We start from the raw sequence: 16,678 nt of genomic DNA, 5'->3' as shown, positions 1-16,678 counted from the left end.
TTATTACACCATTACCTTGGCTTTAAATTATTACATTTATTTACGTATAATTTGATGGGTAACATTCTTTGAAATCATAGGTGAGGGTGAACAGCAGATATGTATTAGGTATATGTTTGTGCAAAAAAAAAAAATGGAATACGGAAGTTACAAGATACACCATTTGTTGCTCAAAATTGAAAAAAAATAATACATTTAGTATGGAAATTTTGGAACAATTTCCCTCGTGGATCAATAAAGTTTTTCGAAGGTTATGAAGTGCTCATCAGACCGGACACCTGGGCCTTGAGTTTGACACCTGTGATCTACTACAAACATGTTAGAACCATTAGTTAGTTGTTTTAAAGAAAAAGTATTTATTTTATACATTTTTATTGTATTTTATTGTTTTTGATGATAATGTAAAATTGCAAACTGCTGACATTCAACTTAATGCCTTCTATTACATAATATTTTACCCTATGCCAATTTGTGCTTTTGCATTTTTTAAATAAAGTTTTTCTTTTTGACACTGGTGTCAAAATGTATATTAGTTCCCTTAAAATTACTTCTAAATATACTGTACACTTGATGATAAAATAGATACAAACATTGCTGATGGTATTTTATTTTACTTCCTTTTAGCTGCGAGACACCAAATCGATAGCTCAGTGCACGACACTGCTTCACTTTCTGGCGGAGAAGTGTGACGAAGCGTTCCCGGAGATCTTGAGGTTTCCAGATGAATTGGAGCACGTGGAAAATGCCAGCAAAGGTAGGTCTCATATCTTCTGTATACAGTACGATATATATATATATATATATATATATATATATATATATATATATATATATATATATATATATATATATATATATATATATATATATATATATATATATATATATATATATATATATATATATATATATGTATGTATGTATGTATGTATGTATGTATGTATGTATGTATGTATATGTATAAAAATATATGTATGTATAAATATATGTATACATTTAATGTGTGTATTTACATGTGTGTGTGTATATATATATATATATATATATATATATATATATATATATATATATATATATATATATATATATATATATATATATATATATATATACCTGTTTGTGTGTGTATATATATATATATACATGTATGTGTGTATATACATGTGTGTGTATATATCATTTTAAAAGGTCCTCCCCTTCACTCATTCCTCATTACTATGAAGTATTCCACAATTGTTGTCAGAAGTGGGATCCAGCCCACAGTGCCTAACAAATATCTAACTTAACTGACTTTTACTGTATATGTTTAAGAAAAATGGCATTACATGCAATCAGTCATTACACTAGTATAGTAAAACCGAAGTACCATGTCAGTGCCACGATTGGTATCAACCAGCATTGGCATCAAAGTCCATGTAGAAATAGAGAGCACATATTTGATCCAAACTGGCTTCTATATACATGCATGTATTCATTTGCACTTATTAAATTGTAATTTTGAAGTAGTCTGTGCGGCAATTGATTTTAGAAGTGAGATTTGACTCTTATGTGTATACGGAAAAGACTAATTACATCAATGTGCACTTAGTACATTAGTATATTCATATTCAAGTATCATGTGAGTACCAAAATTGGTGTCAGAAGTGGGATCCAGTCCCCATTTGCCTATGGTGTATACAAAGTATGATATTCACCCTGCAAAACATGTTTCTCTGAACTTGTGGGATCCACCCTACATTAGCTCACCCTTTAATTGTATGTAATCTATACAATACAGTCAAATGGAATAGATTACTATTTAACTTTTTATTGAGTTGATTATGTCCTTTGATGACAGCTCAAATTGAGTTGTTTGTGTGACCACAGTCATTTTGGCATTTGCGGGAAATCCGCACATTCTTATTAAATGATTCAAGCATCATAATTACTCATTTAATCTACTTCAACTAATTATATAATTGACTCAGGCAGCCGGCTTGCCGAGCACGTTCAGAGGACCGAATCGTCCTCGCGTATTGATGTCTATAGGCAACATTTTTTAATTAATCAGCTTTGTAAAATTCATTGGGGTAAATTAGTCGGCGAAGAAGCAGTGGAACGATGGAGGCCAGGATATAAACGACTCGCGCCAAAGCCATTAGGAATTATTCAAGGACAGCAGATGGAACACACAATAAGGATTTTTTTTTTTTTTTTGAGTCACTATTGTGTAGTGGTACACAACGGCGGACTACATTTCAAGTTACATTTGGTGAAGTTTGTGCGCTGGCTTCGTCAGTAGCTTTTTCGGAGTTTACTTTATCCGACTAAATCACAGGGCTCACAACAATGCCGGGGTTCACGGGGGAGTAATATACGTTTCATTCATTAGTGCAATCAGGTTTAGCAGGGACATATTGCTTCCTTGATTGGCTACTTCACACGTTCCTTTCAAAGTAGGGTACTCACCTTTTTTACCTTCCTAATCAGCACGTAGCGGCCATTCCATTCAAAATAAGGCTATTAAAGCATGCATTGGATGTATCGTTGATTGCATCATTGACAGCGAAAGCCTGGCTTCTGTGTCCTCACACTTGAAAAAAAGTATCATCCGATTTTAGGTGAAAATTTCCACCAAAACACAACCTGGTTTTCCTGCACTGTCTCGGTCTTAGTACAATTAAACATGCACTGAACATGAAATAATTTACCATGAAGCCAACTAAAGTTGTAGCATATAGTAATTGCATCAACTGATGTAAACCAGGAGTGTCCAAACTACGGTCTGCAAGTGAAAACTATACTATGCAAAGTGAAAACCATTTATCAACAACACCCAGAAATGCCGCCAGCTTCACTGGGCCCGAGCACATCTAAGATGGACTGATGCTAAGTGGAAAAGTGTTCTGTGGTCTGACAAGTCCACATTTCAAATAGTTTTTGGAAACTGTGGATGTCGTGTCCCCCGGACCAAAGAGGAAAAGAGCCATCCGGATTGTTATAGGCGTAAAGTTCAAAAGCCAGCATGTGTGATGGTATGGGGGTGTATTAGTGCCCAAGGCATGGGTAACTTACACATCTGTGAAGGCACCGTTAATGCTGAAAGGTACATACAGGTTTTGGAGCAACATATGTTGCCATCCAAGCAACGTTATCATGGACGCCCCTGCTTATTTCAGCAAGACAATGCCAAGCCACATTCTGCACGTGTTACAAGAGCATGGCTTGATAGTAAAAGAGTGTGGGTACTAGACTGGCCTGCCTGTAGTCCAGACCTGTCTCCCATTGAAAATGTGTGGCGCAATATGAAGCCTAAAATACCACTACGGAGACCCTGAACTGTTGAACATCTTAAGCTGTACATCAAGCAAAAACGGGAACTAATTCCACCTGAAAAGCTTCAAAAATGTGTCTCCTCAGTTCCCAAACATTTACTGAGTGTTGTTAAAAGGAAAGGCCATGTAACACAGTGGTAAAAATGCCCCTGTGCCAACTTTTTTGCAATGTGTTGCTGCCATTAAATTCTAAGTTAATAATTATTTGCAAAATATAACTTAAGTTTCTCAGTTCGAACATTAAATATATTGTCTTTGCAGTCTATTCAATTGAATGTAAGTTGAAAAGGGTTTTCAAATCATTGTATTCTGTTTTTATTTACGAATTACACAACATGCCAACTTCACTGGTTATGGGTTTTTTATACGTACATATATATATATATATATATATATATATATATATATATATATATATATATATATATATATATATATATATATATATATATATATATATATATATATATATATGTCACCTGCTGAAAGACGGAATTAAATATGATTGGATATTGTCTCTTTTATTATCAAGTAATGTCATTGTTTTCGTCAATGTGCATTTGTTGTTATTCGTTATTGTCTAATTTTAGTCATAGAAAAATAGGTCGTTGGCGGTAACTAAGACAAAAGTATTTATTCAACAAAATTAACACTAGTTCGCAGATTGCAAATTAAACCACGCCCCACCTTCTCCATCATAATTTATATTTTGGAAATGAACATTGTTCAAATATACAGTAGCGTATTTTCCGGACTATAAGGCGCACTCGACAGTGCACCTTATAACCCGTTGTGCCCAATGTACGGAATAAAATTGGTTGAGCTTGCTTACTTTGAAGCTATGTTATTTGGTACATTGTGTAAGGATAAGTGTGACCAGTAGATGGCTGTCAAACATAAGAGAGATACATGTAGACTGCACTATGATTGCAATATGTCTCAAGTGAACAACACCAACATTTCATATGTTCCATTGAATATATAGAACATTACACACGGCGCTCAAAAAATATCAACATGTTTTAGTACGACTTTGGTAAGCTATGAAGCTGCACCGCTTGATGCATTGTCGGCGCATTGAACATTCAAGTATTCTTATGGTGCGTGTATAAGGTAAGATATATTATCTGGCCTTTCGTTTCGCAATATTATGCAAAATAAACGTTTCCTACCTTCAGGTACCTGCTGATCTGCATTTGGGATCTGCAAAAGTCCTGAAAAATGGTGCGCGTCCACCTTTGTAGTCCGTGGCGACATTGTAGTTGTTAACCATCTTCTTTTTCTCTATCTTCTTATGATGTGACATTCATCCTCCACTGTTGCCGTTTCTAACATAAAGTAGTGCAAAGTTCTTACTTATATCTGTCAGTAAACTCGCCATGACAGCGCTAAAACATACCGGTGTAGTGAGTTTACATTATTCACCCAAGGAACTTTAGTCGGACGGTTTTTCACGGGACACATTTCTTGTTGTTGTTTCCGGATGAGGAGATGCTGCTCCGTTATTGATTGAAGTAAAGTCTGAATGTCATTAAAACAGTTAGCGCCATCTTTTGACACTTCTTCCACTCCCGTCCTTGCACGCTACACCGCTACAACAAAGATGACGGTGAGAAGACGCTGTCGAAGGTGAGCCACGTAAATAAGTGTAAACATCCGGAAGCGACTGTCAGAAAGCGGCTTGAAGATGATCTGTAAAACATAATCTATGCAACATTGTGACCAAAGAACCACCATTACATGTTATGTAGACCACAAGGAAGTGTTTTACATTTAGAAAAAAATAATAATAATATCGCTCCTTTAATTTAATCCTCTTAAAGCCCAAGCTGTTTGTTTACATGCTTTTTTTATTTCTCTTTGCTATTTAGGCTTATTGGACCCTAATTAGAATAAAAACTAAGTATCATCTTTTTATATGATGTACTTAGTCCATAAGTAACAAACATGTACTTCATGTTTAGTGACATGCTAATTCTTATTTTTACACTTTTTTTTCCAAATTCCATTGTATGTTATAATCTTCTGACACCACCAGACAGCTTCTTTCCCAGAGCTGTCACCATCTTGAACTCTAACTTATAATAAATAACTCACCCCTATACAATATCCTACCCTAATACCCTACTGTGCAATATTACCCTTCGAGTGCAATATCAATCAATCAATCAATCAATGTTTATTTATATAGCCCTAAATCACAAGTGTCTCAAAGGGCTGTACAAGCCACAACGACATCCTCGGTACAGAGCCCACATACGGGCAAGGAAAAACTCACCCCAGTGGGACGTCGGTGAATGACTATGAGAAACCTTGGAGAGGACCGCATATGTGGGTAACCCCCCCCCCTCTAGGGGAGACCGAAAGCAATGGATGTCGAGTGGGTCTGACATAACATTGTGAAAGTCCAGTCCACAGTGGATCCAACACATCAGCGAGAGTCCAGTCCACAGCGGGGCCAGCAGGAAACCATCCCGAGCGGAGACGGGTCAGCAACGCAGAGATGTCCCCAACCGATGCACAGGCTAGTGGTCCACCCGGGGTCTCGACTCTGGACAGCCAGCACTTCATCCATGGCCACCGGACCTATGCAACTCCCCCTCGCAAGGGACAGGGGAGAAGAGGAGAGAAGAAAAGAAACGGCAGATCAACTGGTCTAAAAAAGGGGGGTCTATTTAAAGGCTAGATTATACAAATGAGTTTTAAGATGGGACTTAAATGCTTCTACTGAGGTAGCATCTCTAACTGTTACCGGGAGGGCATTCCAGAGTACTGGAGCCCGAATAGAAAACGCTCTATAGCCCGCAGACTTTTTTTTGGCTCTGGGAATCACTAATAAGCCGGAGTTCTTTGAACGCAGATTTCTTGTCGGGACATATGGTACAATACAATCGGCGAGATAGGCTGGAGCTAAACCGTGTAGTATTTTATACGTAAGTAGTAAAACCTTAAAGTCGCATCTTAAGTGCACAAGAAGCCAGTGCAGGTGAGCCAGTATAGGCTCACCTGCACGACCAATACGTCCGACACTGATTGTTATTTATTACTCCGGTACTCTTGTCTTGTTCTGTATATTGTACAGTATTTTGTATTTCTACAGTGTTTTGTAAATTGTACAGGATTGCTTATTATTTGTACTGTTTATTTCAATTGTTAGTTTTTTTTTCTTTATTACCCCATATTTGTTCCCACTACCGCTCCTTAAATTGGAGTCCTTAATCTGGTTATATGCAAATATAATGACAATAAAGTCCATTCTATTATATTGTATTCTATTCTATTCTATTCAGATGGCAGTATAAGTGTCCACATAAGGGCCATAAAACCCCAATTCAGTAGTGTACACAATTTTGGAAATAAGAGCTAAAAGGTGCTGTCCACGCATGTGGCCAACTAAGCCTTTTTTAATGCGCCCTATAATCCGGTGCGCCTAATTTATGAAAAAAGTTCAAACATAGACCATTCATCGGCAGTGCGCCCTATGGTCCAGAAAGTACAGTATATATCGAAGTTGTCGCCGCAATTTATAAATATAGATTTTTTTAAAACAAGGTCAAAAATAAACATTATATAGATTCACCCGGTCACAACATTGAAGCACACTCTTTGATCGTTTTAGCGAGTGCATACAAAGCTAATTTCATCAGCATTCATGTCACTGCATGGCACACGTCGGTGTTGTTTTGCTAATGCCAAGATTAAATGGAAATTATCTTTCATTTTACCTTTTTTTTTTGTTTTTCTTCATTAAGCCCCTCCTTAATGAGCAAAGAACATACAGAAATAAACAAAATGCCATTGGCTATCGATCAGTGTCAGTGCTTTAATAGCAAGGCAGCCTACATATTTGGCCCACTCCAATCGGTAATCGTGTGACGCTAACCGTAAGAGCCAATATTTCCATACCCTGACCTCATATTTATATCGGTGGCCAATTTATCTCGTTAAAGTCACTTTGAGATGAATATATGTGTGAGGCTGACAATGCAAACGCTGTGATTCCACTCAATGACTACTGCAGTGACAATCTGTCTTGACAATGTGCGAAAAGAGAAAATATGACACAAATGTTCTCATAAATCTATTTAGTCTAAGACACAGCCAAGGGCAAAGTACTTTGTGCCTGGGAGAGAGAGGGGGTGGACTTTGAGGATATTAATACTGCTGTGAATATATCTATTATACACGTTCATTTCAAGGCGCCGCGGCGTCATAAAGCAGCGGCCAGTTTCCCCCATTGAAACTCTTCCATGTACTTGGCACTGTGTTACTTAGACAAAATGCCTTTCTGGATGAGCAGGGGAGCAGAAGCCATCATTTGTCTTTCTCTTTCAATGGACTTGTGAACGGTCCGCAAGTTGAGACGGTTTCCTCTTGTGCTAGAGCAGCTTGCAGAAGGGAATATTAGTGTCTAGAATATTAGCACTAATGCAAGTTTACTTTTGTTAATATATATATATATATATACACACACACCATATTTTCCTGACTGTAAGATGCACTGCCGAAGAATGGTCAATTTGCAATGTTTTTCATATATAATATATGGCGCATTAAAGGAGTCATATTATTATTTTTTTTCTAAATTTAAAACACTTCCTTGTGGTCTACATAACATGTAATGGTGGTTATTTGGTCAAAATGTTGCATAGATTATGTTTTACAGATCACATTCAAGTAGCTCCCGGATGCGCCGTTTTCTGGGCGGTCTTATGTACGTGGCTCACCTTTGGCGGCGTCTTCTCCCCGTCATCTTTGTTGTAGCGGTGTAGCGTGCAAGGACGGGTGTGGAAGAAGTGTGAAAAGATGGAGCTAACTGTTTTAATGACATTCAGACTTTACTTCAATCAATAACGGAGCAGCATCTCCTCATCCGGAAATGTGTCCCGTGAAAAAACGTCCGACCGCAACTCTCTAATAACTAAAGTTATTTGGGTGAATAATGTAAACTCACTATACCGGTATGTTTTAGCGCTTTCATGGCGAGTTTACTGACAGATATAAGTAAGAACTTTACACTACTTTATATTAGAAATGGCAACAGCGGAGGATGAATGTCCCATTACAAGAAGATAGGGCAAATCGACACGGACTACAAACGGACGCGCACAATTTTTCACTTGAAGAAAAATGGGCTGCATGGTCGAGTCGCCAGAAGAAAGCCATTTCTGCGCAAATGTCACAAAGTATCCCGCTTACATTACGCCAAACAGCACAGAGACAAGCCTTAAAACTTCTGGAAAAAAGTAATGTGGAGTGATGAGATCAAAATTGTACTTTTTGGCCACTCGACCATGCAGCCCATTTTTCTTCAAGTACCTCCTTATTGTGCATCTTGAAACAGCCACACCACAATTTTTCAGAGAGTCCTGTATTTCAGCTGAAGTTATTTGTGGATTTTTCTTTGCATCTCGAACAATTTTCCTGGCAGTTGTGGCTGAAATATTTGCTGGTCTACCTGAACCCCTCATTTTCCACTTCTTAATTAGCATTTGAACACTGCTGATTGGCTGATTCTCAATTCCTTGAATACCTTTTTATACCCCTTTCCTGTTTTATGCAGTTCAATTACCTTTTCTCGCAGATCTTTTGACAATTATTTTGCCAGAAACATCTGTGCAGCACTGGATGAAAGATGCAATGGTCTGTCAGAAGCCCAGAAACTCACTGACATGTTATACACACACATTAATTACAAACAAACAGGTCACAGGTGAGGATTTTAACCTTGATTAGCCATTAAAACCTGTTTGTGTCAACTTTTGTGCATGTTATCAAATCAAAGTCACTGGGGTATGTAAACTTTTGATCAGGGTCATTTGGGTACTTTCTTTTGTCATTTTGATTTAAAAAGAGTAAACACAGTTGTTTGCCAATAAATAGCTTCACATAACCATTAATCATGAGTGGAAGAAAGGTTTTTGTGTTATCATTCATATTCTCTGAAGAATGGCCAATATATCATACATTCTCCCAGGGTATGTAAACTTATTAGCACAACTGTGTATATATATATATATATATATATATATATATATATATATATATATATATATATATATATATATATATATATATATATATATATATATATATATATGAGGTGGCGACTTGTCCTGGGTGTAACCCGCCCTCCGCCCGATTGTAGCTGATAGGTTCCAGCACCCTTCGCAACCCCAAAAGGTATAAGCGGTAGAAAATGGATGGATGAATATACATATATATAATAATGCTATTCTATATATCAGAAAAAACAAAAATAAACAAGCCAAGTACAATTATATTTAAATAAATAACTGAAGTTAAAAAAATAAATAATCCAATGAAAATGCTGCTGCAAAACAAGTTTTTTGTAACATTTTTGGGAAGTATATGAATAACATATCATGCATGATATATTTTTGTAATTGTAAATGTAATAAATAACGTGGCTCGAGTAATGTAGTTTCAGAAAAACAATCATGTATGCATATGACATTACTTGCTACATGTTTAATCTGTTAATAATCAAGGTTTGACATTTGATGACCTTGAATGGGTCGTGTGTGTTTGGGTGTTGTTCAGGATATTGTTTCTCTTATATGAATTACAAATCAGTTGTGTTGTTCAAGGACCGAGACTGTCCAAGACCTATATGTGTATAATATTAATTGCGTCCGGGTTGCATTGTGTGGCAGGTATATAACGGAGTGTGATTAGTGGCGGCAGCAGGTGGGGACACTAATCAATAAACAGAAAATATTGTGTATGATCAGAGCATATAACAAATACAACGTAAAAATAAAGATAGGAGCGCTGAAACAGAAATAAGACAACTATAACATACACAACACAAGACATGGCCTGCAGGTCTTGAGACAATTAGAACAGTAATCCCTCGTTTATCACTGTTCATTTGTTCAGGACATGACGGGCTAAATTAATGTTGGCAAAATAGGAATCATTAATTATAAATGAAATTGTTTCATAGCTAGCTACTTTATGAGAGTCCTCTACACATTAAATAACACCCTTTGGTCACCTTTACACACATTTATTAATGCTGTCAAAGTCTGAGCCTATCAGTGGCCACGATACTGAACAGCGGCTCTGATTGGTTTGGTCTCATCTAGTTGCCAATACTACTGTAGTATTGATATTTTACTTCATTTAGCCATTTCTATGCTTACATGTGAAATGTAGGATGTGTGTGTGTGGAAGCTGTGTGAAGGGCTTAAAAGAGGTCTTATCAACTGGCGGCCCGCGGGCCACCTTCTGCCCGCCAAAGCTTTCATTTGGCCCGCCGAACATCACCCAAATAGGCTTGATGAAACCATTCAAACTCGGGTTGATCATTCATGCAGTACTCCCGCCACCCCAGAGGGGGCAACAGCGAGGCATATGTGTCAAAATGAAGCAGCAGTGGGGTGAGTAGAAGAAGACTACTGATTCAAACCAAAAATATCCCTATCGACCCTGAAAAAAATTGAAACATCCATCCATCCATTTTCTACCATTTGTCCCTTTTGGGGTTGCGGGGGGTGCTGTAGCCTATCTCAGCTGCATTCGGGCGGAAGGCGGCGTACACCATGGACAAGTCCCATATTATGAATTTAAAAAATCATTGTGTACCAAGATACTTAGTTTTGTTTTTAATTAAAATTGCATGCTTTGTGATGTCTTTTGTATTTGTGGTCGTGTTTGTCTGAGTAACTCTGGCGATCAAAGCTCATTTAATACTGTACACCTAGTGCTAAATTTGACCAGTAGAGGGCGATAACGCTACACTTCAGGTTTAATTGTGTTGAGCCGCATATATTGTGTGCAATGTTTGCAGTGGATGCTGTTTAATGTCTATGTGCGTAAACATCTGTAGTTTATTGTGGAATGTATTAACACAAAAACATATGTTTTATTTATGTAAAATACACAATGGACATTATTCTTTATTTTATACTTAAAGTGTAAATGAAGGAAACATTGTAAAGGAATAAAACTGAGGAAGGAAAAGAAAATAATGAACATATAACTTATGTTGCTTCATGCTGTTAACTATCTGTGTTTCGGCACATGCTGGAAACGAGTAGCGAGGACATAATAATGCATTTATTGACAGTGCAGTGTGAAAGCCGACATGTTTACTTTGCAATTAAGTAAACACAGTTTCTGAGTGGAGGCACTTTCTGACGAAACATCCACAATTTGATGTTGGGCCCCTAAACCATTGGACTCTTGAAACTGTGGCCCTCTTTATTATGTAGTTGAATAGCCCTGGCTTAAAACAATGGTAAATGCATATAATATTTATATACATCATAAAAGAAAGAGCCTCCCAACTTCGTGGAAATTTGCCTACTACAGGGGAGTGTGGAATGTATTCCTGGCAATAATTTAGGGAAAACTGCGTAAAAAAATAAATAAAAAATACTTGCATAAACTTTTAAACAGGTTACAGAGGAATTGTGTCAACAACACAGACATATTTAATTTACTTTTTTTTTTTTTTAGGACCACTACTTTTATAACCTCCTTTTATGCCATATTTGTTTTAGTATATACATTAGTATAGTCATTATGTTTAAAAAATATATTGACATTGTTTACCAACTATCATAGTATGATAGTTGCATGCCTAATGTATTGTGTATTTAAGACTGTCCAAGACCCAAATTTGTATACAATTAATTGTGTTCGGGTTGCATTGTGAGACAGGTAAATAACGGGGCGTGATTAGTGGCGGCAGCAGGTGGGGACACTAATCAATAAACATAAACTGTTGTGTATGATCAATTTAACTTGTGTCATATTTGACGATTGTTATTCTACTCTATGTCACTTTAGCATGTACAGTACGTTCCACCATTAGTCGTCGCAGCCTCACAGCCAGAAATGGAAACAATTTCCTCACCGGTCGTCTGAGGGATTCTCATCCCTGGACTCTGGAAGTAGTAATAGAGAAGGATCGGGGAGGTCAGCGGTGGAAAAGGACAGTCTGTCATGAGGAATATTAGGAAACCAACCTGTCGAGTTTCACCGCCTCTGGATGAAGGATGACTTCCAGAGTTTTCTTTCATTTTTTCCCCCCCAGTTCTTACTTCTCTTAAGTTATATATGGTGCGGCCAAGAACGATTCCCCTTGTTTCCCCATATTTTGTTCTTCAGGCTGACTTACGACACCATGCAGGCCAGTTAGTATAAAAGGAAACAGCACTATTCGACGATAACCGAGAGTTTCAATGTGTGTATGACACTGAAAGTAATGCCTCAGTGTCATTTTGGACCATAGATCCTTGGTCTAGTGATGTCAAAAAAATGAAGTTTTGATTAAATCACAATTTTACTTGTAACGATTAAAAAAAAAAAATAAAATACATTTAAAAAATAAATAAATAAATAAAATTTAAAAATATATATATATATATATATATATATATATATATATATATATATATATATATATATATATATATATATATATATATATATATATATATATATATATATGTATATATATATATATATATATATATATATATATATATGTATATATGTATATATATATATATATATATGTCTTAATTAGATTATCCAAAAAATAGTGCTCGATACCGTGGTAGAGCGTAATATGTATGTGGGAAAAAAATCGCAAGACTATTTCATCTCTACAGGCCTGTTTCATGAGGGGTTTTCCTCAATCCTCAGGAGATTTCCTGATCTCCTGAGGATTGAGGAAAACCCCTCATGCAACAGGCCTGTAGAGATGAAATAGTCTTGTGATTTTTTCCCATATATATATATATATATATATATATATATATATATATATATATATATATATATATATATATATATATATATATATATATTTATTTATTTTTATTTTTTTTCAATGCATCCTGCCCAGCCACTCAGACAAATTATAATGTTGATGTACATGATCATATCTACTGTACAGATCTACTTTAGAAAATAGAAAAATAAAACATTTAGACAATGACAACATTTTTAATATACATATGCTTAAATAGAGCAAACATTTAGCGCTCCAAGTTCCACCATAATGACCAACATAAAAAATAAAAAAACAGTAATGTAATAGGCCTAAATGTTCATTAAAAACAAGGCTGAGGTTTTATTTAACAAGTATCTTTAATATGTTTGGCCACTGTAACATTACACGGTTTGCACAATAACACTGTGTTTGATTATATGAACATAAAACACTGTACTTTAACAAAGTGATTATCTGGCGTCCCACTAATGGTACACGCGCCACGGTTTGAATATCACTGCGCTAGATGACATCACAAAAATTGTTTAATTGGCCTTGATGCCTTGTTTTTTGTCATAATAAGTGTGCAACCTTATGTGATGTTTTAAAACCTTATTTAACCTTATTTATTGTAGTTGCTGGCTCTCGTTAGCAAATTTAAAAGCAACTTGAAGGGGTCAAATTAGGATTTTTAATTGCAAATTTAAGAGCAATTTATTTGAAGGGGTCAATTTATGATCTTTAATCTACATTTAAAACATTTCTTTGTAGTCTACATCACCGCTGTCAAACTCGAGGCCCAGGGGCCAGATCTGGCCAGCAACATCCTTTTATCTGGCCCGCAAACACCTGGAAATGATATGTGTCAATAAAGTACTTAATATTTTCTCACTAAATGTAATTGTTGTTTTTTTTCATTTTGGCAGAAAAAAATATATGTCCTGCTTGAAATTGCATGCCTTTTTAAACTTTAATAGTATACACTATTATAACAAATATTACAGTATATTATCATACTTTCCAAAAATGTTTAGTCTAAATAAAAATAGATAAAAATACTTAACTTTACAGTAACTACCCATTACATTTTCCTGAGGGAACTCTCCTGAAGGAATCAATAAAGTACTATCTATCAAGTTAATAAAAATGCTAATAAATTGTACTTTGTTCTTTACAGCATATTACTGTAAAAAAAACAAAAAACTACTACTGTTTTTTGCATTAAAATTATGTTGACTGAGCTGCCAGCTTTTGACTGTGACATCTACCGTTGTTGTTTTTAACGGTGTTTTACTGTAAATGGAAAGACGGTACGTTTGTTTTAACTGTAGAAAAACTGGCAGCTAAGTAAAAAATAACTCGTACTGTTTTTACATTAACAATAGAATGTTGTGAAGGCCAATGTACATTTAACACAAAAATGCTGGCAACTAAGCTACCACATTTTTCCTCAACCACCCTCAGTGTGACCTGTATGGCTGTTGACCAAGTATGCCTTGCATTCACTTGTGTGTGTGAAAAGCCGTAGATATTATGTGATTGGGCCGGCACGCAAAGGCAGTGTCTTTAAGGTTTATTGGCGCTCTGTACTTCTCCCGACGTCCGTGTACCACTCCGTACAGCGGCGTTTTAAAAAGTCATACATTTTACTTATTGAAACTGATACCGATTATTACCGATATCACACTTTAAATCATTTATCGGCCGATAATATCGGCAGTCCGATATTATCGGACATCTCTACTAAATATAATTTTAAAGAATGGGACTTTAATGACCAGGTGTTGTTTTGAGTTCTGGTTTTGTAGTGAAGTGTCGTCGGCCAAACAGTTCGTCACAAATTTACCTGGGACTATTTATTCCAAACGTAGTACTCATCGGCAGGTCGATAATGACATGGCGGTTATTTCCCAGCGAGACTCCGGTTGCAGCTTGTCCTTCAAGAGATTCTAATAAGACGTAAGATAATGATGAGGATTGTTGTACAAATGAGCAGGAAATTGAGTTTTCTCCCAGGGAGATCCCTGCCTCCGCCAGATAAGGCTTCGCAGATATGGAATATTGACTTACTCCCACCTCGTTTTGAATGTCTCTTACACGCTCGTGTGATGTCTCGGCTCAGACAATTACAGTATACAAGCAAGACAGTCTAGCAGGTTTCATGTAATTGTAAAAATACTTTTAATCCAACATGATTTTCCAAGTTCCCCTCCATGGACCACTTGTGATTTATATTTTCAAATCCCCCTCCCCGCAGAAGTGGAATTTACTTTACTTTCTTTTTTTTTTTAATTTCGTAAGCCAAGGCTGACTGAGTTGTCTTTGTCGGTCTTAATTAAAATTCACAAAAAGGACACGCTCTGAAAAAAACGGAGAAACTTTTGAACTGACATTTTTTTTTTCAGGTTTTAGATTATTTGCAAAGTTGCCGACTGTCTAAAACGGTAGTTACTCGGATATAACACAACCCTAAATATGACCCATCTTTTTTGAGGCCCATTTTTAATTAATCTCATATTTTAGAATAATACAAAATCTCTGAAGCCAATGTACTGACAAAGTGGTACCTCAACCTACGAGTCATTTTAGATAAGAGTTGTCTCTCTGCTTTTTGGTATGTTAGAAATTGCAAGCATACCTTGATTTAAGTTCAGTTCAGTTTGTTTATTTGGAACATGCATACGATACAATGTAATGCATCACATATTTCCAGGTGTTTCATTACAGCACGTCCGAAAAGGAGTAGAAAGAAGCAGAGCTTATTTAATCCTACCCCTTTTCATACCATAGCAATTGTATCCAATGTCCTTGTTCTCTGTACCAGAACAGTGAATGAATAAATAATAAATAAATATATCATCATAAGCAAACAATATAAAAATGCATAAATAATCTTAATAAATAAAATTAAAAAAAGGTTCAAAATATTCATCATAATTCTTGTTCTGTGTACTTTGTGAACACTTGTAGTTTGATACAGTCTCTTGAACTGAATCATATTGGTGCTTTGTTTGATTTATTTGCTTAATCAATTCCATAATTTAATTCCACATACTGATTTGCTAAAGGTTTAAAGTGTTGTACGAGCATACAAATGTTTTAAATTAGTTTTTCCTCCAAGGTTATATTTTTCCTCTTGTTGAGAAGAATTGTTGTACATTTTTGGCTCGCAGGTTATAGTTTGCTTTGTACATCATTTTAGCTGTTTGCAAATTCACCAAATCGTTGAATTTAATAATTTTTGATTCAATAAATAAAGGGTTTGTATGTTCTTTATGTCCAGCATTATGTATTATTCTAACTGATCTTTTTTGTAACACAGTTAGTGAATGAAGTGTAGTTGTGTAGTTATTTCCCCATATTTATGCACAATAACTCAGATATGGTAACACTAGTGAGCAGTAGAGAATATGAAGTGATTTTTGGTCTAGAACATGTTTTGGTTTATTCATTATTGATGTGTTTCTTGCTATTTTATGTTGTATATTTTTTACATGACATTTCCAGTCATTTTATCATCTATTACACCCAGAAATGTGTTGTATTTTACCCTTTCAATGTCTACTCCGTATTTGTGTTTGACTTTCTCTTCTACTGTTACCAAATAGCATTG

General features: G+C 35.8%; 1 protein-coding gene across 4 annotated transcripts in view; it reads left to right on the top strand.

Annotated features, from left to right (window-relative positions):
• Positions 1–16,678, top strand: part of diaph2 (diaphanous-related formin 2) — a 1,018,926-nt gene that overhangs the window by 663,240 nt on the left and 339,008 nt on the right. For all 4 annotated transcript variants that reach the window (XM_062039765.1, XM_062039764.1, XM_062039766.1 and 1 more), the window contains one exon: positions 625–754. In XM_062039765.1, the coding sequence (XP_061895749.1) occupies positions 625–754 (130 nt within the window). The remainder of the gene's footprint in view (positions 1–624; positions 755–16,678) is intronic.

The sequence above is a fragment of the Entelurus aequoreus genome, linkage group LG28 (assembly GCF_033978785.1).
Source record: "Entelurus aequoreus isolate RoL-2023_Sb linkage group LG28, RoL_Eaeq_v1.1, whole genome shotgun sequence".
NCBI classification, from domain to species: Eukaryota; Metazoa; Chordata; class Actinopteri; order Syngnathiformes; family Syngnathidae; genus Entelurus; species Entelurus aequoreus.
The sequence above is the reverse complement of the archived record's forward strand: the minus strand, read 5'-3'. Positions and strand labels throughout refer to the sequence as shown.